Source organism: Plectrocnemia conspersa, unplaced genomic scaffold (assembly GCF_051122295.1).
Source record: "Plectrocnemia conspersa isolate PC_06_02 unplaced genomic scaffold, ASM5112229v1 ptg000012l, whole genome shotgun sequence".
Taxonomy (NCBI): domain Eukaryota; kingdom Metazoa; phylum Arthropoda; class Insecta; order Trichoptera; family Polycentropodidae; genus Plectrocnemia; species Plectrocnemia conspersa.
Window position 1 is genome coordinate 9,321,701 of NW_028277176.1, and position 26,204 is coordinate 9,347,904.

At 28.1% G+C, this 26,204-nt stretch overlaps 1 protein-coding gene across 1 annotated transcript in view; it reads right to left on the minus strand.

The window, feature by feature from the left end:
- Positions 1 to 602: 602 nt before the first annotated feature.
- The window catches only part of LOC148228141 (serine/threonine-protein kinase 32A), a 98,461-nt gene continuing 72,859 nt past the window's right edge, over positions 603 to 26,204 (minus strand). The window contains exons 6-10 of the mRNA XM_088199502.1: positions 25,595 to 25,632; positions 11,864 to 11,999; positions 6,279 to 6,450; positions 2,600 to 2,860; positions 603 to 2,541 (exon numbers count right to left, since the gene is read on the minus strand). Coding sequence (XP_088055628.1) covers positions 1,729 to 2,541; positions 2,600 to 2,860; positions 6,279 to 6,450; positions 11,864 to 11,999; positions 25,595 to 25,632 — 1,420 coding nt within the window. The 3' untranslated portion in view covers positions 603 to 1,728. The remainder of the gene's footprint in view (positions 2,542 to 2,599; positions 2,861 to 6,278; positions 6,451 to 11,863; positions 12,000 to 25,594; positions 25,633 to 26,204) is intronic.

A 26,204-nucleotide genomic window follows, 5' to 3' on the forward strand; every position in this document is an offset into this window, starting at 1 on the left:
TAATGTTATGATTAATGTTAAGGTTAATATACTAATTTTATATTTCATTCTCGTAAGACGATGGGTTTGTCTGCCTCATTTCATTTTTTTTACGTTCTTCAATCATCCTCTTTGTGAACTTTAGTTTTGTCGCTCTTAATATGTTTTCAAATAACATACATATAATAGTTTTTAGATTAATAATAAAACAATAGAAGCTTTATTACAGTTTAAGTAAAAAATAAACTTCTATGCTAAATTAGAATTGTTTCATTTTTCCATAATATAATCCAATTGATAATAAAGCTTTTATTGTATAATTGAAAGTTTTTCTTCAGATTCTATTTGTAATAGTGAATAAAATATATAAATACAAATATTATTGATTATGTAAAACGTTGGGTTTTTATTTTTAATTACGTCGAAAACTTACCGTGCTCGGGTGCACTAATTCACTGATGTTATTTTTTACACATGTGTATATATCTCGGCAGATATATGCTACAGTTAACGCTGCATGTTTATAAAAAGTTTTCTGTATCCTGGACCACGTTTTACTTGTCATTTAATATTCCATCTTAAACGTTTTGTAATTTGCCTTAAGATAAATAAAAACGATTATATTACAAAGATGCATTTTTATTTCAGTTTTAAACATGTTTTATAAAAATAAGTTTCAAAAATTTCTTACAGAATAATATGAAGAAAATAGGTTCATTGTTTTTCTACCAAGATATTGAAAATGTTATATTTCGGTACATCTTATATGTAATTGCTCTAATCTAGATATAATAATTATGTTTGCTATAATGAGCATGTAAGTATTTTATTATAATATGTGAAAACGAATTGAAGAATTTGTATTTATATGACAATGTGCTTAATTTAAAATATTGTGATGCATTTTAATTTTTCATGCTGTTTTTTTGATACAAATATAAGAGGCACAAATGTGTTAGGTATATGTAGAAACAATGCGTGAGTGATTTATTATTTAGGGTAAAAATTATAAATCGCAAAATTGTGTTACCTACAGATAATATTATGATGAACATTGAAAAAATTGTCTATTTAAATCTAGAATTTAAAAATCGTATTAAAATTTCAATAACCGCTCTCCTGAAACATTTTGGTTGAACAGAAGGATTATATGGATTATTAAAAAGTTTAATTTGGTCAAATATTCGATAGTTCAAAAACCATTGTTACAGTGGCTGTAGCGATTGATAGCAATTCTAGACTCAATGAGTCAAATCTGTAAGAGAATTAATTTTTTTATCTATTCAACTTCCAACTTATATGTTACTTAAATCCCTGAAATTTTGGGGATGTCTATACATGTACAAATCTAATTTATGCATAAGGTCAATTATTAAAGCAATACAGTGCACCACTTTAACAATGGTAATGAGCTATATTTTAATCAGATCTTAAAGCAAAAACATCTATCTTAACAAATTTCAATAACACAATACTATTTAATTAAATTATGATATAATAATCATTGTTGATTCCCACTTTTTATTAATCTAAAATTTAATCCATCTGTACTCTCAAGATGATTAGGCATAACTTATATAGCCTTCAATTTACATACATATATTAATTTGTTACATATTAGTTTCCAGCGTTGATAATAACTTGATACTAAAAGCAATTTAAATAAATTCCCTATTACAGTGGTGTTTTCCTTTTATTTATTCTCAAAATATATCTGAAACTACCCTAAGTATTTCTAAAATTAAATAATTAACTATTTTCGTTTTTCAGTGATGTGCTCAGTGAAGCTTGATAATTTTTCATCACTTCATTTTTAGTCTTTTGGTAATTAGTGTCAGCCATGAAAGTCGATGCCTTCTGTCCTTCCGTCGCTGACTTTGTGTGCTTGAGTTTAGGCGAGCGTGCAATTCTGCTCTTTACGTCGTCGCTAAATTCCTTAAACTTGGATATATCGGCAGCCTCTGAATATTCGCCATCTTCAACGGTATCGTAAGGTGGCGGATCTTTCGCGCCCCTCAGACTGTTGGTTCTCGAAAAGTTCTTCTTCCAACGTGTCGTATTGATGAATAGCGTCTTTGAAGACTTCTTAATATTCATAAAATCACTTTCACTTACAAACTTCACTTTGCCACCATTGTCTTCACTCTTAGTGTTTGCATCTTCTAAACTACTCACCAACTTTTCACCCTTGCTATTTTTAAAATTTGTTATTTTCTCACTATTTTCTGTCGGTTGAGCTGTAACTCTTTCGCTTACATTATACACTCTACCGAAGCCACTGTACAAATCTGAACTAACTAAAATATCACAGCCGTCTTGTGTCCTTAACGCACATTGTTTCACTTTTGATTCTACGACAGTGGCATCACAATCTTCATCTTCGATATCGACTTCTCCCATAGCTGTCGCCAATTCTTTCTCCCACTCTTGTTCTTTCATTTCCCTCTCCAGTGCCTTCCGCTCCAATTCTCTCTTCTCCAATTCTTTATAACGGTTATAAGTGATGAATTCGGGTATGATGTTCGGAATACTTGGATCGATCGTAGGCGAATTTTGAGAATCCTGAAACATAAAACTTTTTTAAAATGCTTCTTATAAAATTATAAAATAATAATCTTACCAAGTCTAAACTTCCAATGTGTATTTCACGCATGCTCTTCTGTTTGGCCAGTCTTTTCTTTTTCTTGTGCAACGGTTTCGTTTCTACTATCATCTCTTCAAGTTCAAAAGTTGGATCACAGTTTAAATGGTCTTTCGGTGGACAAAATGCAGGATTGTAATATTTTTGTAGCACTAATTTTTCATCGTAATTTGAAAAGGCCGACATTTTCTTCAATTCTTCTAACGAAGAACACCGTCCTCCAGGACTAATATTCAATAGCTGTAAACAAAAAATGTTTGATGTAATAATCCTGCAATGGTATTTGTACAGATATACACTTAAATAATCTTGAATCAATATTCTAAAAAGTCAGTTGATGTTGATGCAGTTAATCATTAGGATGTGAAATTACTGTTGCTTTTATAGATACAAAATCAGAATCCTAATATTTTGTCTTAAACCGTATAGAGGATTTTTATGCAAGCTTATATTTTTAACGTATTTTAATTTACATTTTCTATGTCATCTTTGTCGTTGTCTTCATTACAAAAATATATGTTTTACTGAATCTAATTAGCGTCATTTAAATAAATAGCCACCATATAAGACTCACTTGTGGATGTACCCTATAGATAAATGTCGTTCATTATGGGGTGGGGATTAACGTTGAGGTCTAATTGGTCGAAATAAACACGTTCACCTTTCATCAAAGCTGCTAGCAGGAAATATAAAAGGTTTTGCAGGAATTTAGACACGCTCATTCACTCATTTCGAGAGGCGCCTCATGGAATCTGTCCCTTCACAACTATTTTACTCTGAAGTTTAGATTAGAGTAGAAGTAGAGTCTAAACTACTAACTCAACGACCTGTTACAGCATCTTAATTAAACCAAACTGCAAAATTTAGTGTAAATTCTTTAAAGGAATAGCCGAGTGTAAAAAAATATTTGGCTGTTATATATAAAATATGCATCAAAAATGGCTCACTGAAGTTTAAATTTCCAGACATACATTTTATAGTATATTTTATTAAAAAAACCTGACAGGGGTCATGTGAAACACTTAAAATGTCAAGTGAGGATTTGGTTCGGAAGGCTTGAGAAAGAAATTTGTGAGTTACTAAAATGAAAAGGGTTGACAAGGGTTTTTCTGAGAAATGTAAAAAGATCCCAGAATCATACAGTAACTCAGCGTTGAAGTTTCTTTGAAAAATAAAATAGTTAGAGAAGTGAATCTCATTTCGTCTAAAATCAGATAGTGTAAATTATTCGCAAGAAAAATAGTTTTCGTTTATTTCACCGTCCTATACCTATGTATATGTATAGAGAATATTGTATTGATCAAATTGTGTTTGAAACAAGCCAACTATTACATACTTAACAATCAATCAAAAAACTTTTTAGGCACAAAAAGTTTGAAATATTTATTTTATAGTTCAAATACTACACTGTTAGTTATTACATCTATAAAATATCGAATAATAGTGTTAGGGGTAATTTAATAAAAATATAAACATCAGAAACTTCAATAGAAACTTTTGATTTTAAAATAATAATTGAATATAAATACATACATTGGCGTAAATGTAATTTTATTTCGTCTGAATAAAGTTATAGAATCTCATAGTTTTAATTTAATTTATAAACTTTGTGGCTTATGAAAGCTTTTGCCAATGATCGTATTATGCGATGGGAAAACTATGCGAATAGATATAATCAGTGATGGTATGTTCTATCAAGATAATGCAATTTTAATAATAGTATTAAAAATATAAAATACACCTATATAAAACAAACATTTTAAATTATAAGACACCATTTATAATATTTGGTTTATATATATATAATTTTAATAGCCAGTAGGGATTGAGATTTTCCAAGAAACATTACTGAGCATAAATAATATTATTTAATGGCTTGAATTACGTTTCAATCCAAACTCCAAAAGCAACAATATTTATTGTTGTGAACCTTGACTTTGAATAAGTTTTGAAAGCCCATCAAATCTTGGTTACATACACTACAACATAATCGTATTTCAGCAACTACAATTTGGCTTTTCTTATAGTATAATTAAAAGCCTGACGCGCACACATATATTGTTGTAAAAGGCAGTATTACTTTCTTTCGTAAATTATATTTTCACAGTCAGCATAATTAATGTTGTATCTTTATTAAGTTAACTAGGAGTAAATAAAGAGGCAAGTCAAACTGTTCTTAACTTACATATGTTATTGATAAGAGCATAGTTATTAATAATATTTCGCGACCCATTAATTTTGTGATATACTATATTTATTAAAATATATTATTTACTATTTTACTTATCAATTAATATTTAAAATAGTAGTGGAAGCTCAATGGGCGTAATGAACTAGTGGCATTTTTCATCTATTTTGGAAACTAACACAATTATTTTTTTGAAAGAGTTTTTCCGCACGAATAAATAAATACAATAGTTAATATAGGTAGTATGAAAATTGGAAAACCAAAATTGAATACATTTGTATTTGTACTATACGTATGTATATTGTACATACGAATATAAAATCACTATATGTGAGGACTCGAATATGATTGGAGCGCATCTTGTGAAAAAAATCTGTTCTAGTTCGTAAATTATAAAAATACAGTGCCAATATTCACAATAACAATTTATATTTATACCTATGCAGTATACAGACTAGAATTCATTTTTAATGATTTTTATCAATTTAAATAAAATATATTTTAATGAATTTGTGCCAAACTTCACAGAAAATGCTTGTGGAATGTGTAAATCATCTAGAGATCTAATTTCATAATTAATCAATTTTCTTTCTAGCACTTTTTAGTAACCATTATTAGTTCATATTTTGGTAAAATAGTCATAGGCAAAGTTTTAGTTTTCACCTGAAGTGATTTTAATTTAAATTGACTTGTAAATCCCCAAACGTAAGACATATATGTTAGATAATTATGTATATAGTTGTGCATAATAATTGTTTTATCTAGTTTTGTACGATAATATATTTTGAAACCTATATCAAATTTTTAACATTGGTAATATTTATTATATAATCAATATGGTTATAACCCCCCCCCTCTCCCAAATGACTTCCCTGTAAACATTTTGAAAATTTGTGCATTAAAACCTATAGACCAGTCAGTGTCTAACCGTCTGTCTAAAAATAGTGACAAAATCTCCTGATGTAGGACTATAAGTAGACGTCGTACACACTGATTTTGAAAAGGCCTTCGACAAGGTTTACTATTGCAAACAAAATATTATTGTATATAAATGTTGTTAATTAGTTATAGGTTCTTTCGATAGCTCGATTAAGTTTGGTGTGATAAATTGTTCTTAACTTCTTGAATTCAATAAATAATAATAACTTTAGTAAAGAGGTTTTAAACAGATTTTCTTAAATAAATAAATGTCATAAGCAGTTTACTAAATACACGTATTTTATAAATTATTAATTTAAGAAATAATTTACATTAGGAATGAAATATTATAAAATTAGACTAGTTGCTTCAAAATAAACTATATATAAAATTGAAATAAAATATTCTATACAACTCAAATATAATACATACGCATATTATTATTGAAGCAATTCGAATAAAAATGGTAAGAAATGTTTATGGAAAAGATAAAGCGATTGAACGAGTAACATCTCTTATATTACTATATAATAAAAACATGGTTTATTATACCCTTTTCATCATCTCTCCCAGCTGCCTATCCATCCCGTGGGGTATCTTCAGCGGAGATAAGAAGAGCTGACGAACGTCTGAAACTCCAGTCTGCGAATGTATATCGTATGGTCTTTCTCCGTGAACCATTTCGTACGCGACGATCCCCAGAGACCACCAATCAACCGGATAACTGAAACACATACAACAAATTAAGTCTGGTCCGTGTGTCCTTAATTGGTTATTCAATCACATTTGGAGAGTCAAAATCTATTGATTTGGAGGACGCTAGGGACCAGCCTGGAAACCAGAGAGCGAATTGTCAAAAGGAATTAACAAGGCGGATCACAAAGCAGACATGTATTGTTGATGTTTGATTGTTCTCCTCGCACTGCATCAAATATACAATATAAATATATAAAGCAGCGTTTTTCAAACTTAAAATAGTGAACTGGTATTGAACCCACAAAAATATGACTATTTATATTCGTCACTATAGTTACAATAATAAAATATATATTAAACAGCAAACACTATTAGTTAAATCAATACGAAAATATAAAAATATCAGATATCCGTAAATTACTTAAAAATACACTAATAACAGCCCTTTTATATCTGTCTTTTATGATTCTTTATTGTATAATTTATGCTTTTTTAATATACTTAATTCATTGGTGGTAATTGATTTTACATATTAAGTCACAGATTAAGTTTTCCTTGATGTTTTTAGTCCCACGAAGAAATAACCTGATAACCTGAAGCGATTCTGTTCGTTCTCTTTGAAAATTGCTTCATTATCTGAAATTCCAGCGAAATGAAGTACTCATTGTTGTGAAAAAAGATTTCGAGAATTTTTTTATATATCTCTACAAGGGTGAGGTCGAATCGTAACCGCAATTGTAGTCTAGTACCATTTTTGTAGGAGCGTTAGGATACAATTCGTTAGATTCTCGACTTGATGTGTTAAATTGAGTTTCTGAAGGGCCGTGAAGTATCGACAATCCGTCCATGCTCGGCGATTTTCAGCTGCGAACTGTAGTGACTCAAAGAGTTGCAATTGAGTCCCTTATTCTGTACCGTTGCGGCCAGGATGTCAGCGCTCAAGAATCTCCGTTACGAGCCAACTAGTTTTCAACAAGTTTTTTCCCGACATACAGAAATACTCTTTATAGAAAAACCTAGAGTTGCTGTTAAAGTGGTCAATAGACAATAGATTACCTTTCAACGTCGCCCAGTGTCACGTTGTCATATTTTCCAAATCCCCTTGCCTGTAGAATTTTCTTATTGTTTAGGCAAAGTTGCTTTAAGCAGAAGTGACATTTGAGCAGTGATGTATATTTTCCATACACACAGCCAAAGCTTGCGATAAAGCGTTGAAGATGCTAGGCTTTGTTATGCGGAGCGCGTGTCCCTTCAATAAGATATTGGCGATTCACGTTCTGTACGACACGCCATTTCGTAGCGTCCACGTATTGCTCCATTGTCTAGAATCCAAGCGAAGCGAAGTACTTCTTGTTGATAAAGAGAATTCAATGTTTTTTAAAAAAATATTCACAAAAGGAAGTACGGGTCATATCCGTATTTGTATTCTAGTGACTTTTTGCTAAGAGCGTTGCGATACAATTCATTGCATTCTCAGTGTAGTGTCTATTCAATGAAGCTCTTTTTAAAGTCGCTAAGGGGCGGTGTTGAAAACCCATCAATGCTAGGCAACTAGAGTGCCCTCGAGAGTCGCGATCACGTCCCTTATCCTTTCCCGCTGCGGCCAGGACGTCAGCGCTTGAAAATGCTTCTTTTGCATGAACTTGACAAATAACGGATATTTTCGCCGATAGCTATGAAGAGCTGGAATAAAATATGTGGTGTTCATCTATTTTAGGTGTGCATTATAAATATTTTTTATATATAATTTTATAATTATTATTTGAATAATGGCCATCATTACGCATTGAAGAAACTTGTCAGATTTGTAACAAAAAACAGCGATAGCTACAAGGAGCTGACGTAATTTTTAAGTGTCATAACTTTATTAAAAATCACGTTATTTGCATAATATATGTGCCTAGTTATATAATGTATTTAAATATGTGTAAAAAATATTATTGTATAAAATAAGCAATGACGCATTGGGGAAACCTGTCAAGTCATATTTAAATAAATAAATAATTAAAAATCTATTAATTTAAAATTTTTATTATTATATAATAAACATTAAAGTCGGGAGTAAAATTGTAATTATCTAATAAGTGGAAGTTACAGATAAATGTTTTTTTATCGTTTTGGTTTGAGTGAGCTTAGATTCAGGAGAGGTTCTAAGCTCTTCCTACTTCTGACCAATGTAACGATTCGGGGTGGAAAAAGACTATTTAATATTGAGTTGAATATCTAATAAATAATAATAATACCATTTTGCGTCATATTTATCATGAAAAAAACTGACTTTATACGGTGTAATATTTTGGATTGTTTCCGCCTGTATTTTGTTTATATTATGGATGATTCTGATCCGCCTAAAAAGGCGATCTGCACGTGTGCTTGTAAAATGCCAACGAGAAAAAATATTATTATTAGCCACTTATAATATTGCGAAAAAGTTAGTTTCTCATTCAAGGGTCCCGACAAGCTTATGTCACATACATATATATATACAAAAAAAATCATTTAACTGTCGTTTATTTATTTGTTTTTAACTTAAATATAATATTACTGCGCAGCGTTATTTTTAAGATTCGTTACACAAATTAGGCCACTTTTGCTATGCTAATCAAAATATAAAAGGGATAATCATATTCACTTTATAATTCTTAGAATCTCAGTAATGAAATGGAGATTTAATTGATATTAATATAAATGAAAGATTCTGTTTCATACTACGGTTTAATTTTTATATATAGGTGTAGATATAAATATAGTCCACAAATGATTCATACTATGTTTTCAATTTTTATAAAGATAAGCTGGCTCTATTTTATTTAATCACCTCGATATGAAATTAGTGAAAGCTCATCTAAATTAAACGGTTAGAATTACTAATTGCGATTTCTCAGGCATAATATAAATTGAAAAGCTTCGTGTTCATGGAAAATTTTAACCTTCGATTATCATTTAATAAACAGTAGCGTATTATATACTGTAATCTATCGCGCTAGTTTTTACTTTAAGTTCACTACTAAACTTTCGATCAGAGTTCAGAATTTGATGATTTATGCTTGTAGTTAAAATAACTTAAAATCAAAACATAACATTCTATACAATTTGACGTGAAATGATGAGGGTTTACTGACAGCAAATGTTTAATTACTTTCCTGGATAGCTTTGAAGAGACAAATTAAAATTTCAAACTATTTCGGTTAAAGTTCTCTTAGTGGCAATAATTCGTATCGTGTTTGTGTGACAACATGCAAATTAAGCGCGATACTTGGTAGGTTTAATTAACCTTTGAGTGAACGTTGTATAATCTAAGAGAATTTTCTTAAATGATTTTAACAAATATGTGCATAGTATAATTATGAGAATAAAGTCTTTTGTTTACATTCATTTGTTACTATTAACGCATTGTTTAAATGAGAGGTTTTGGTTTCAAATAAAACAGCTGAATAGATTGAAAAAATCAAATCATTATTGAAAGTAATTCTTTACACTTATCGATAACTTAATGTGAAAATTTGCTAGCTCCACTTTTGGACGAAAATTACTTAATTGAAATACACATGCTCAAAAAATTGCAATCTTCAAAATCTCCAATTAAACACTACAAAAATTAAACTGCAAACTAGATTTTATTTTCCTATTTTTAAGTTGTATAATTAGCTTTTTGTTTTTCCTTAAAAGTTGTCAAATATAGAGTTAGTATTTTACACTTTAAGCCAAAGATATGTCTACTTTTTATATAAAGCCGCATTCCGATGTATGTATGTAAATATAACAAGAATGATTCTCACAATCTAATTACTTATAAACAAACATTATTATTAATAAGAATAAATCATTTTTTGCAAATCTACCACTTACTTACCCATCTCGGGATAACTACACCTAAATGTTCTTTTGCGGTTACAATACAACTTCAAATGATTTAATTAAAAATATTATAGCAAAAAGGATAAGAAGGAAGCTCGTCATAATACGATTATTAATTTAACATGTTGCTATCTCACAGAAGATTTATCGCATTTTCGAGGATTAGGGGCGATTAATTTTTGCTAAGCGCAACGATTTAACATAACGCCCTGCTCCTTTAATATTTTAATTATGAAATGTCGGTTTTAAGCAGTAATTACTTTACGAACAGCTTGAAGCTCTTACTGTTTCAAACTCCAACTATTCGTGTCGCTCAAGGCTTCCCTAAGTATATTTTATAAGGTACAAGTATTTTACCAGAATATTTAGATGCGGCTTTATGAAGTTTAACTTTCCTACTTTTAGTAGATCGATAAATCGTGAGTGAGTTAAATACATCTTATTCTTTGAGATATTGTTAGCTAAAGAATACAAAGGGCTTAAGTAAAATTAATGGATACTTTAATTATATGAAATAGCTTTCATAAATTATATCCCTTAATATTAAATTGTGATGTTAAATGAAATATTATGGTCTAAAATTTTAATGTTCGCGATTTAAACAAATAACATGTACTTCTTATTTTTTTATATTGAAAAAGTATTGAAGATTAACAAAGCAGTGTAGAGTACAAGCTTTTAAAAATAAATATTCTAGTAGTAGTTGTGACTTGCAGACAGTTACAGACGCTTGGAGAGCTGTTTGATAAAAGGGTTTTGTTGAAGGCATTGAATGAAGTAGAACCTCGCAATTGTGAAAATCAATTGACTCTGGTCTTTGGTTCATAGTCTGTTAATTGAGTCAAATTGGCGGGTCTTAAGAGTCCGTGGGTCATCTGCCAGTCCAAGTCAGAGAGTAAGTTTGGCAATAGAATGTCAAGTAATTAACGATGTGACTAAGTGTTATTTTTGTATACTGGTACTTTAAGGAATTTTGAATGATTGAAAGAAAAGGCCTATTTTGAGCCAATCGCATAAATGCTTAGCTCCATCTCTTACCCTTCCCTTTGTAACAGCTTAATTAGCCGCACAATAGGCGACGGTGCAAAATTACAAAGGATAGTTCCATGCGAAGTCATTAGTATTTTTCATTCGAGCTTTTGAAAACAAGAGTTTGGGTGATAATTGATGCCTTGTGCAATTCTAGATGTTTTATAATCGCAAAAGCTCATTTTTTGAAATTAATAACGACATTCTAAATAACCAGTATAAGGATCTAAAGTATATTATTACGGAAAACATTTTTAAATATCGAAATAAATCTTCTAAATGTGTGGGAAAGTTATAATTAATTTATTTTGGTATAGAAAAAAAATGGATGAAAAATATTTCAACCATAATTATCCTGGTCCTTAGATTCGAAAATCTTTGTTAAAGGCGAACGTAAATAAAGGAAGCTGTATAAAAAAGTTACAAAAACACTGACATTGATCAAATATATGATTATTTTTTATATTTTAACCAAGGGATACGCTTATATTCTAGATATGTATATACATACAAACATATATATTTTATGTAGTATTATGCAAAATCTGATTTACCTGTATCCTACGCATGCGTCAGCCGCACAATCAAAGATTTCAGGACTCATATAAGGTTTTGTTCCCGACATGCTGGTAGCGAGTTCCATTTCCCCCAGCTGAGTTGCTATATTGAAGTCGGTTATGTGTGCATGACCTGAAAACGAAAACATTTTTCAAGTATACAAATACGCATTTCTGTCCGGATCAAACGATTAAATCTCGGGAGCTCTTGTGCTTAATTATCTGTGTAAAATGCGACGTCGGGGATTCTCCGAATTTCCTTTTACCTTAATTCTGGTCTAGAAAATATTTTATAATAATAAAAATAATGAACTATTATGATTTAAAATGACTCATTATAGTCGATCACATTTTACTTGTATTTAAATTGTGATCTGACAATTTTGCTTGATCTTTTGATTGAACCATCTATTAAATTTACAATTCTATATAGCAGAAGATCGTGAGTACGACCTTGAGAGATTTTACAGATATATATCCCAAGTGGGATAGAAAGATAAAAGTTTTAAACCCAAAGGGGCTTTAACATATAATCATTCCAAGTATTTTTTACGAAATAGTTGTTCTTGTTATTGTACTTGTGTAAAGGTTAAATTTATATTTTAAGCTAGATTGTAGATTTTTGTATAGTTTAATTAATTTCACTGTTACAATTAAATACCCTGATCTATCGCAATTTATATACATATCAGTTTATAAAATAAAACATATTTTCACATACATGGTGAAAATAGTAAAATGTATTGTATATACTAACATGCTAACATAAAATAAAACAATATTATTCTCTCGCGGTATATATATTATACATGTTGTAATACATTATTGAATACAACAGTTCATAAAAATATGTAGGAATATATTAATACTTTAGAAATATTCTTTCAATGTACCGTAGAATCTTTGCGTGTTATTCATGATTTTTTCTGGCCATAACGAGGGCTTTTGTGTGGTCCATACTTTACGCTATTGTCTTCTTTCCTTGTTGATGTATTAAATAGTGCAATGATCAAATATATGAAATTAAAAATGGTTATTTTATATTTTGTAGAAACAAATATTTTTTCTGAAATATGCAAATATCAAAATTGAAAATAATTAGATATAGAATTAGCATGAGATCTTATATTTGTGGCAGGAGTGCTGCTGTCAAATAAATATTAAATAAAATTATGTATATATTTGCATAATATTTTAACCGATTTAATCATTTTTTTAAACGAATAAAGCTTCACGTATCGTAAACTAAAATGTATGTACTACACAATACATAGCAGTGATATTAACAGCACTAACTCGGATTATGAAATTTCGATCTAATTTAAGATTTATGCGTCAGTTCAACATGCTTATCTGCCAAAAAAGTGGTTTGATAGATGACATGGCTATATCTAATATAAAAAATATATGAGTAAAATTTTTAAATTGACTTTCAAAGTTTCAAACAACGTAAAAAATAAAGTTACGGTATTCAGTTTCAGTTGGGTTCAATATCTGACCTAAGCGGATACAAACCGTAACTTAACTTTATAGACGAAACGGAATGTTTGGTCTCTAGTTGGAATTAAACACAGGAATAGTTTGTTTTTGTAAAGTTGGTATAATAAAATAGACATGGGACATATTAACCTATTTTGTACAGATATGTTAAATACATTTAATCACAGACTCACAGTTATTTAATATTAATCGTAGTCGTTCGGTTTCTCGCAGTTTTTTATCGGTGCGATTATTGAATTTCATTGTATGGGGGCACATCCCCTTTATTTTTCACATCCATCTTATTGAAAATATGCTGCTTTTGTATAAAATTTGCTCTTGTGTAAATAATTTGTTTCACAATGTTCATCCACCATATATAAAAAATATAATTATTTTTGAGTGGTTCTAAAGTAAAACGTGCGTATAAATATGGCTTTTAAATTATTTTTTTATGTAAGCTGATATTTATTCAGGAATTAATAATAAAACGTACTTAAAGTTAACATATATTTTTAACTATTCGAATATTGAATAGTGAACAAGAAAAATATTAAGTCATGAAGAAGAATATTTATACACAGGTACATGTTTCTTTAAATATCAACATTTTGATATTTCTTATAATCCTAAGAAGCTTTCTTACATTTAATAATAATTAATAGTTTTTAAAATATTTGATCACATTCAAAAAATATTTTAATTAAATTTGAGAACACTCTAAATGTTAATTAATTAATTAACGTGTAACTCGATACGACTGCCTCTTTTTAGATGTATCCAATAATATGTTTTAAAGGTAACAAAGTGTTACTTACATGTACATGTAAACTGAGTAAAATGATTAAAAAACTCGTTAATTTAAGTTGTACAAGCTCAAATAAACCATTAACCTGTGGGTAAAATTTTGTCAAATCAGTGTTGAAGTATTTGCTTACATACCGGAAATTAGAGATAAGATATCCGATTTCATATTCGTTCCAAAATTAAAGCTCTGCTCACACGCCTGGAGACGCTATTGATTTTTTATTTTCCTTATACTACCTGCTTATATTATATGTATAAAAATAAAACTGCTTGAAAATGATTGTGTAAAATCCAGGACTTTTCCGGAAATTACGAAAGGTTTTTAAATAAATTTAATTTGATCGACTTTTGAATCGAAAAATGTCGACGTAATTTTTCTCATTTTATCAGTCGAGTTTCCTTTGTACTTTACAAAAGAAACTTCAATCTATAGAAATGTAAAATAACTATTATTGAGAAATTATATTTTATATAAGATAAACGTGCTTCTTAGAATTTAATAATTTTAACGCAGCATTAAATATTAATATTATATAAATAGCTGAAAAAAATACAGGACATGCATTTTTGATTAATTTAGAATACATTTATTTTAAAATATAATTTAAGTGTAATTAAAAAATGGTTGTACATTAATAATCAGATATTATTTTTGTAAGGTAAAGAAAATATATTTTCAAAATTATAAATTAAACTGTTTCTGATTTGATATTGTGTATGTCTGAGAATGCTTCCAACCATATTGGATTTATCTCATTTTGGTTACATCAAAATATAAAACAACCAGTTGTGAAATTATAACAACGAAACCCGTGTCCAAGCGCTAGCTTTGGTTGGCTGTTTTTGATTGAGTTAGCTACAACTTTTACTGAAAAATATGCGTTTGTTAAACGTAAATTTCAAAATGCTTGTTTTACAAAAGTTTCGTGTTTTAGGTGTTGTGTGACTTTGTCAGGCAATGAGGCGCTTGATGGATTTGTTTGATATACATTAAGTGTATATGTATTTTTTTTACACAATTTTAATATTATTAATATTTATTTATCTATATAAATATACATATGTTACCGTTTACTTATAAAAGTAGATTGTAAAGTCCGAAGTAAACGTACATATAAATGTACTAGTAAAAATAAATTTATTAGATACACTTAGCTACCTCATAAATATATTTTAACAAGTTACATAATCATTAATAAATCAAAATTCATTTTCTTTTGACCAAATAATATAATTTAGTTTTTATATACTGGGCCTTGCATATACATTTTTAAAAGAAAGTAGTAAAGAATGCTTTATTTTGTAAACGTAAAAAGTTAGTACAAAATATGTATGTCTGATTTTGTATTCGATTAAAACATGTAAAATTAAATTGAAGGAGATAAATATATTATTTAATACGTAAATGCGCGTTTGATATGTCACAGGCTTTACACACATATTACACGCAAGCTTTAAACAATCTGAAAACAAAACTGGAAGATTGTGTAAGGTGATTTTGATGTTGACTGAATTTATTCGAGCTTTCACAAGATCTTATTAGATACAGTCGTTGAACTCTCAAAAGAACGCGCCTATTTGTCAGACATTCTGAAAAATGTAATAAGGACCCCTAGGACCTCCCTTACATAAAAAGTCCATATTTTTCCGGCCATTTCGGAGAAAGCGACAAAAAAATACTATCATCCCCTAAAAAAATGTGCTTTTATGACGTTCCAACACGCACGTAATGGATTTTTAATAACGCCTAACACTTTAAAAATAAACATTTATTTTGTATAATACTATCATTTAGTTTCGATTATCACTTACATAGGAAAAACTGTATCTTCTTTTTATATATATATATATTATAGTGAAAGTTTAGAAAAATACAAATTTTTGAGTTGAATGATACATCATTTTGTGTGTTATAAGACATAAAAATTATATATGATGTTATGTATATGAATACGTATAATCCATCTTGGTGTCACCTGATCGTATTTGTATTGACGTCATATGTGTATATATTGCTTTTTTCTTTGGTATTTCTTCACGTTTAATGCTATACAAGAATAATATTGAGTTTTAAAAAACGTATACATAATAATACGGTATTATATTTCAGTTTTTATTACGAAAACATACACAATGTTGAACGGACGTTTTGAACTGTATCAGGAAAACTCTTTTCCAATACGGACCAGATATGAATAGATATTTTCTGAATGAAATCTCATTACTTATTCGATTCTTTATCGAAAAAAGGTAATAAAATTCAACAAGTAACGTAAGAAACATTCGCGCCAAATATAAGCATATTGAATATTTTAATAATAAATTCTTCGAAACTTTATTCGCAAGAAATGTAATGCGACCTGAAAGATTATTTTAATAAATCTTTTAAAAAATACAGGTAAATATAATTTAAATAATGAACACAAATATTTTATTAAAATTCAACTAGTGATACAATAATTATATCAGTAATTTACAAATTTTTAGATTGTAATTGCCTTTATAAAAAATAATTATTACTAAAATTTTTAAGGAATATCAAACATATTTTTCGTTATTTTTTTTATAACGAATGTTGAATTTATTAAACGATTTTAAATTTTAATCTATTCATAAATATGTCTGATAATAAAACTCATATTACTGAACTTTTTACCCATACTCCATAAAATAATAACGGGCCACATAGCCAAACTCTAGCATTTGATTAATGTTTTTTAATCTATGTTTAATTCTACCTATGGCGACTGACATTTGTTTCACAAGTTTTAAAAGAATTAAGGCGAAGCACGAAAACCACTTAAAATACGACTGATAGTTATAAAAGCTAAAAGCTTCGCCGAATTCGTTTATCACTTAAATAATGGGTGGAAATCCGGGATTCGAGTCGTCTTATAGTCCGCCAACAGGCAAAACCGTCGCCAGATATATAAAGAGGGCTTTAATTTATACCTGGAACTATATAAAACACAGAAGATCTCTCTTGTGTGGTATAAAAGTACAACTACATCGAAGGAGCGGGCATTTATGAAAAATCAGTGTAGTGCAGTTAAAACTAGAGCACTACAAAAGAATACATTTTCACATACTAAGATCCAAAGTGCCTTTCCTACCAGAAAGGGCTTGTTCCTCCAAAGAATGACTCTGACTAGACGCCACCAGAGAGCCCACCAAAGCCTACGCTCCCCATGGGGTCTGCAGTACCAGAGTCTACGCCCCAGCCTCACTGTGCACATCATCATAAACAAATGAATAATAATTATGAAAATCAAGATAAAATAGAAAAAATATTGTATCACCAGTTACTCAGAGAACCAAGAATTGATGACATTTGTAAATCTGCGTGAATAATAATCACCATACAAAGTAAGTCGAAGGCATGTTACATAATATTCGCGTAAAAACGCTTTAATGAAATTCGGTCGGTAATTTACAAACTATGATGCTAACAAAAGTACAAACAATCTTTTTGTTGTTTTTAATAGAATACATATAAGATATTCTCTATAAAGGGATGTATCTAATTATTAGAGAATTTTCAATACCTAATGTATTCAATTCAGTTCGACTCTTATTATTCAACACGATATTTATCAGTGAGATTAAGAAAATCTGGGCAATTCTAATTTGTGATTATCGATCATGATTATAATAAAATAATAATCACTAATAAAGTATGATATTATGGTTCATATAGAATTGGTCAGTTTGCGAGTGATTTATTTCTTGCTTGCCGACCCAAAGGGAAAGCTGTAATTTGGTCCTGCACTTGTGCTCCGACTAGACATATAAACACACAAACAACCTTTTTCAGCTGATATCTAATTTGGTAGCTATTCGAAGTCTGAAAATAAGTTTTTTATAAGCAATGAAAAAAAATCGAATTTAAAAATAGCCATAGAATATGTTTATTAGAATATTTCCTAATCAATAATATGAACTATATTTTATATTATTGAACGATTGTGTAATCATTTGGCATCTGTTTTTATTTATTTATTTTTTATTTTATTTGGTTCATGTGTATTTTTATATTAACTAAATAATTAAAAAACAGTGTTTTAAAAACTTTATAATAAAATAAATAAATTGCTAGAAAGCAGCTCATTGCAATGATGCATGGACGGTGAGAAAAAAACTTGTCGCATATACACGTGAAAAACGCAATAAAAAATATTTTATTATTCTTTACGACTCCCAGACTAGTGCAATTAAAGTGCATTAAAAACGGCTGTTCGATGCCTTTAAAAAAATGACAGTTGCCGTGAAATGTGTTTACAGTGTTAGTAAGTCTTTAAGACCTGCTTAAATTTTAAAGGTCACGCAATGATTCTCACAAGAAAGACAGTGGAAATAAACAAATATAATTTTACTTCCTTTTACGAAATATCCTGACTTGGGTCATACGATAAGCTTATGCAAACTTGCACTAAGCAGAGTTAAGCCAAGCATCGAAAGCAGCTGCTTCCCTCTTCACATCAACTCTGGTACAGCTATGACAGCTGAAATCCTACTAGTTCAAATAGATAAATGGATTCAACAGAAGCAAAAAATGCTACGAAAACATCACATATTTTTAGTAATTACACAAACTGTACTTATCTAAAAAATTACTAAGCAATAATAATGATTTATTATTAAATAACCAATATAAAAATAAACACACCTATGTTAGAAGAATCTTATGAAAATTTTGTTTCTATGAATACATAGTGCTTATAATATACATAGGTTTACATGTGCATTTTTATGATAAAGTAACTCAGGAGAGAGGCTTAAAGTTTTTTAGGTTTAAATTCAATGAATAGTACAACCTGACTTTTAAAAGATTAAAAAAAATATTTTTGCTCTAATAGTGAAATTTTTCGCTTAATACTATTAATATATACGTATATATATATACATATACAATATTTGCAAATTTATTATATATTCGTACTCGAAATACCGATACTGTAAATCATAATTTAAAACCAATTCAAAAACGAGCCTTGCCGATATAAATTTTGTGCCGATAATATAACGCCAATACAAGTTTCCGTTCCATGGATATACACACTGACATAGTTCAAATTTCCACGAATTCAATTAAAATACTGTGGAATTGATAATAATTCCAACTGGTCGGGTTCACTTAACTAGCTTTCCAAATTGACGAATCGTTCACATTCATAAACCTACTCGAACTGAATTGCCAGCTGCAAAATGAATTTCTATGTAACAATACATGCATGAAAAACGTATTTTTGTTCTCAAACACTTGAGAAAAAATAATGAATAAAAATATATTTTTATTTCATTAATTAGAACAAAGTATAGTTATACAATTAAAAATATTATTATTATTTTTAATAAAGAAGAAAGTTCGCAAACGAATGGATCATAAATAAAGTCAAAGTATATGCAGACACTTTAATAAAGAGCTTATAAGTTGTTCTCATACATAATACATATTAAATATAAACTAATTTAAAATTATGTATAAATGGCTACTAAAAAAATGACTACAGAATATTTTATGTTTTTTTTATATAATTTAAAAAATAACTAATACAACAGGTTCTCGCATAACTCATACTTAAATTGTAAACTATGATATTTCATGCTAATTAAATTTAACGTATTTAAAACATTTTAACAAAGGTAATATGAGACAGAATTTAATTGTGTGTTTAGTTATTTTTCATATAGCTTTTATAAAACTATTTTCACTTAACGAAGTTGCACTAACAAAATATGTTTAACTCTTGATTAATAACTAGATCATACAGTTTATCTTCAGAGACAACTCATCTTTCATGTGGTAAATGGATTTTGGATAAAAACAGATTGAAGCGTGATGAGCAGCGTTTTCTAATCAAAATCGTTTATTTACTTAAATATGTCTCGATAACTATTATTATGTTAATGTTTTTTCCCATACGTATATTATGGCGCAAGCCATTGTTTTTAGCTGATTTCATTAATGATAATATCAAGGTAACACTGCTTTAGTCTCTGACTGTCATAGAATATATATTCTTTTTATTTGTTTTTATTATTTATTATTTATTTTATTAATTTATTTAGCTTAATAGCTAATCTTTACATCTAACAAATTTAGTAAACATATATAAAAATATATAAAAAAAATACATAACAGAAAGAAAAAAGAAAAATATACAATAATAAAGTCTTAATATTATAATTTATTTCTATATGTACGAAGGTGTTTTTTTATTCCATTTATGAAACCCGTTATATTTTTGCTGTTTCGGATTTCTCTTGGAAGACTATTATATAAATCAAAACCTCCGTACATAATTCCCCTAGCCGTACTCGTTTTCTTATACTTAATTATCTTTAAATTTTCTTTATTTCTAGTATTATATTTATGTACATCTTTATTTCTTATTAAATACTTATTAAAATATTTTGGTAACATATTATTTTCTAACTTATATATAAATACTAAAACATTTATACTCAATATTTCTTGAACATTCAACCATTCTAATCTATCAATCATACTTTTACAATTAGTTAATCTATTTTTATTTAAGATTACTTTCATTGCCCTATTTTGTAATTTTTGCAACATTTGTTTATCTAATTTATTTAACATATTTAATAGTGTTGCACAATAATTAAAATGGGGCAATATTATACTATTGTAAATTATTTTTTTTGTATTTATACTTAATATATTTCTTAATCTAGATAATAAACCTATTTTTCTACTAATTTTTTTAAATATGTAATTACAATGTTCTTTAAAATTTAATTTTGTATCAACAATTACTCCTAAATATTTTATATTATCCACTATTTCTATACTAGAGTTATTTATTACTATTTTGGTACTATTATCTAACACATTTTTATAATTAATAAACATACATTTAGTTTTATTCTCATTTAATTTAAGTACATTATTCTTTAACCATATTTCTAATATACTTAATTCATTATTTAAATTATTTACAATACCTATGCAATACATTAATGTGTCATCCGCAAATAGATGAATTTTACATTTTTTCACGTTATTAACTATATCATTAATATACAAAACAAATAACAATGGTCCCAATTTAGACCCTTGTGGTACTCCATAAGACACTAATTTCTCTTCAGAATATACATTATTTATTTTAACTTTTTGTTTTCTTTTATATAAGTAATTATTAAACCATCTTAAAACTATATCACTTATACCTATACTCTCCAATTTCTTTAACATTATTTTTCTGTCTATTGTTTCGAAGGCTCTCTTGAAATCCAAGAAAACTGCTCCAATGATTTTGTTTGTATCCTTAGCCAACAGCCAATCATTTATCACTACTTGTAATGCAGTTTCAGTGGAATGCTTTTCTCTGAATCCCGATTGTTGTTCACATATTATGTTTTGAGAAGTAATAAATTTCTTTAATTGTTTGATTACTACTTCTTCTATTATTTTTTCTATACACGGTAGCATGTTGATTGGTCTCGTTTCTTCAACTTTTTTATTTTAGGTATAGGTACAATAGTAGCAATCTTTAAATTTTCAGGCATTTCTCCTAAGGAGAGTGCTTTATTTATTAAATAATTTAATTAAGTTCCTATTATTTCCCCATGTTTCTTTAATTATATTTATATCTAGTAGATCAGTACTAGTTCCTTTTTTAAATTTACATATTATGTTATGAATTTCATCTAATGATACTGATTTAAATTTACTAAATTTTACAATTATTGCTTTATTATTATATTGTACTAAATTACTAATCCTTGGTATTGAATTCACAATTTCTTCTATGCTCTCAATGTAATATGTATTCATTTTTTCTGCTATAAGGATCTTGATATATATTTCCATTAATTTCCATTTTTATTATGTCGTTTTGCTGAGTTGGATTAATTAATTGTTTTATTGATTTCCACATCTTATTTGGATCATTTTGTATTTCATCTATCAATTTTTCATTCCATTTCTTTTTAGCCATTCTTAATACTTTGACTGCCATATTTCTACATTGTGTGTATGTTTTCCATTTTTCATTAAAGACTTTATATTCTATTTGTTCTGTTTTTAATATTTGAAAAATTTTGTATGACTCATCTCTTTTCTTTATGATATGACAAATATTTATTATTGAAGTTGGCAGGAAATGCCCTTAGCATGTCATTGACTTTCATATCATGTATCAGATTTTATCTAGAAACTCGAGTATGAAAGCAATTTTCTCATCCATTATCATTTGAAGGATCAGATATTTGCCATATATCTTGATATGACCAACGTAATCGAGTTTTCTATTCTTGTATATTACATTCACTCGATTTATGTCTTTTCGATCAGATTCTCACTTCAGTATTGCATTGTATCATATATAATACGATAAGTATATATTCTATGGATTAAATGTTTCAATATTAAACGTAAAAGCAATACTTTTAAATTATGCATTGATATGTTTAAAATATGGCATATTTATATCACATTTTAGTTTGTTCTGTTTCATTATTTATACAAGTAACGGTTTTATGTCATCTATATGAGTTTATGCTACTGGTTTTGTTCTCCAAAGAATTTCTCTAGGGTATGCTAGAATAATATAAAGTATTGCTGAATTCATCTCATGTCGAAGTCTGTTAGATTTGGAGCAAATATAGTATTTTATCTAATATAGTACATCTTCCGAATTTTAATGTATCATATATACTATATATTATGATAGTATTTAGAGATTTTTATCTCTCTCTTAAAAGCAAGAATCATTGTATTAATCTTCCAAAGAAAAGGTTGTATTTTTTTCAACGATAACTTTTAGGATTGATGTGCGTTCAAATCCAGGTTCATTTATCAAAAAATGATAAATGCTCAGTATATAATTGCTCGGATATAAACTTTTCTGAACATTTTGCTGGTAATGTTTGTCTTTATACGTTATTACTCTGAGACTTCCAAGCTTCTTACGTATATTATCTACGTCAATATAAAGTATATATATATATATAAATTTGAAGCTTAAAAAATTATATTTTTTTTAATATGATTAATAGTATCATGAAAAGTGAACATATCTGACAACGCATAGTTTGAGTTGTTAGTAATTAGATTTTAATATATTATTTCTGCATATTCTTTTATAATAAAAGTCTAAAAACACGTGGTCTTATATTTTACATATATTTAATAAAATTTGTAAAAAATATTCAGATTTTTTGGCATATTCAACAACATACATAATTTGTGTTAAAATAATCTCAAACATTTGGTTTGCGGAGTATTTTAACAATGTACCCCCAGTTACTTTTTTAATTAGAAAGTTAGATTAGTTGTGCTCATGAATAAAGTATATTTTTGGGCAAATATTTGTGCAACAATTAATTATTAGACATATTTCAGCTTCATCGTAGCGTCTTTGTAGCCATAGCTCTGCTACGATTGATTTATTTTGTTGTAGATAATTTATATAAGTGTACATTTCTAGAATAATTACTTTGGAATTGTATTACGGCTCGTAAAAGTTTTTCTCGAATTTGTGCCAAATGTGGAAATTAAAAATTTGTACTCTTGAACGTTCATGGAATATTAGAAAAAATATTCAGTATCATTACAGTAGTTTATTTATAACATATTTTTTAAATCATATTTTAATTCGAAAAATAAAATATTCAATTAATCAAGATTTCAGTGATTTAATGTAGGGCTACCTAATAAATGAAATCTCTCTGGGGCGATTATAAAACCGATTTATGATTTAAGTAATTCGGTACAGCTGCAAATTTTAAATACTCTAATACAACCGACAGTATATGGAATTTCTCATAGAGCTAGTTATAAACATGAAGGTACTTAATCCCTTAAAAAAAATATTATATATTTAATAATTCAGTGAACGAGAAAGCTTCAAACATTTACTATTTTTAACATTGTCTAATGTGCTTAAGGTATAATTATCGTAATTTGAACAGCTGTAGAAAAAAATGTTACTAAATATATGAACATAAAATAGTCACTAAATGATTTATTATTCATACTGTTATTCTATTTAGATACAAAATTAAAAAAAATAGAATTCACTCTTATACTAGCTACTGAGCTTGATTATTTTTATAATATAATTTAATAAACACGATTTTTTTATTTTTTTAATCGTTATCCACAATATTGAAAATTTAATCTTTAGTGTCTTTATGTTCGAACATAAATATACATATGTTAGATTTACAAATTTATATTTAGCGACTGTTCTATTCCAGACTATTCAGATATTTTAATGCTAGTGCGACTGAAGCATTTCATTTTTTGCCGACTTGGCAACGTTCCTTAAATTTCAACCATTATTTTCAAAAACATTGAAAGTGGGCCGCAACAAGTTTTGTATTATCGTAATGCGATTTTATTGCTTGTCTATGTACATGTACATATAAATACGCAAAAGGTTAATCCGAGTGTGACACATTTGTTTGAAAAAGGCGCTTGCTTATTATTACTTATTACCCTTTCGTCCGTCACAATTTTCGGGACGTTGGTTTCGCCACATTTTCATCAAATGTAAAAAAGCACTCTCAAGTTCATTTTTATAGCTTCCTACCCACCAGATTATATTATATATAGCATAAATGTTTTTTGGTACCGGAATATACAGATGAAAATCGTACCAACCACAATAACATGATTCCGTTCCACTCGGAAGGGACTTCATACCATTGTATAATATATACGCAATACACGATACAGATAAAACATCCTTTATTAAAAATTGTCTAAATTTTCATTAAATGTGATGAAAATAATCCGTCGTTACAGAAAATGCGGCATAGCATTCGTTTTACGAAATCTGCGTTAACATATTTTAGAACGGTTCAAATGAGTGAATAAATTCTTGTATATAACTATAATAATATATGTATGTACATGAGTTAAAATCAGTGAATTTGTGCCTTAGCTCGGAATAGAAATCACTCAAGCAAAATTAAATAAGAGAAGCACGATGGATGAATTTTATTTATATTTTTAAACTGTTGTAAATTCATAAGAACGTATTGTATAATAAACTGTAAATTTAATTTAATCAAAATAAATAATAATAATACTTGAAAGACCATAATCATGAAATACAGCATTACTAAATATTAAAAAATAATATTTTAACATAGTTTACAAAAGCAAAGATATGATCCTTATTGCCTGTTTGAAATTTATTTTTATTGTATAAGGAATAGACTGTCAATTCGATTAAAGTGCGTGAGAATAATATTGTTGTATTTTATAGAAAAAGTATTTTTGTATTAATTTTTCATATGTATGTATGAAAAATTAATACAAAATATATGAATATGAATATGAACAACAAATATAAAATATATTGCCTTATAAAAAGTCATATTACGATTATTTTAAAAGTAAATTTTTGTGGCAACACTTCATCATTAAGTTTAATCAAAACAAAATATTAGACAATAGCTTACCTTCTTCATCCAGTAGGATGTTGTCCGGCTTTATGTCTCTGAAAGTAAAATATATACCATTAAAAAACATATAAACAAAGCTTCGTGTATAAAAATACAAACAAGAAAGTCTAACTGAATTTTAAAGGCATTTGCATATTATGATGAACAAAATTATACTTTGTATCCGAAGTTTTAAACTTTGTAAAAGCCATTAGGGTGATAATTTCATAAATATACTTTGGTTTTGAGACTTGAGCGTACAATTTAAAATTCAAGGTCAGTCCTTAATTTTCAATTATTTTTCATTCAAATTCAATATTTCTGCATAGCTATCTCACGCCCGTGCCATTTCTGTTGTTACCTTTACGTAAGCCCGTTTGAGCTTTTACGTGACGTGAATAAAGAACGAAAGCTTGGTACGTGAGTGACAACCGCTTCCAATTGCCACAGTGTTTTATCAGACGAAAGGTATTTCACTCATTGAATAATCAATCAGAAAAGAATTCGATAAGTTAAATATTTATTTTGAAACATGGTACAATAGATTTTTAACGGATTAATACATTTTGACATTTAGATATTTTTATCGTCAATAAAACTACCGAATCCCACCGTATGCTAAGACGTA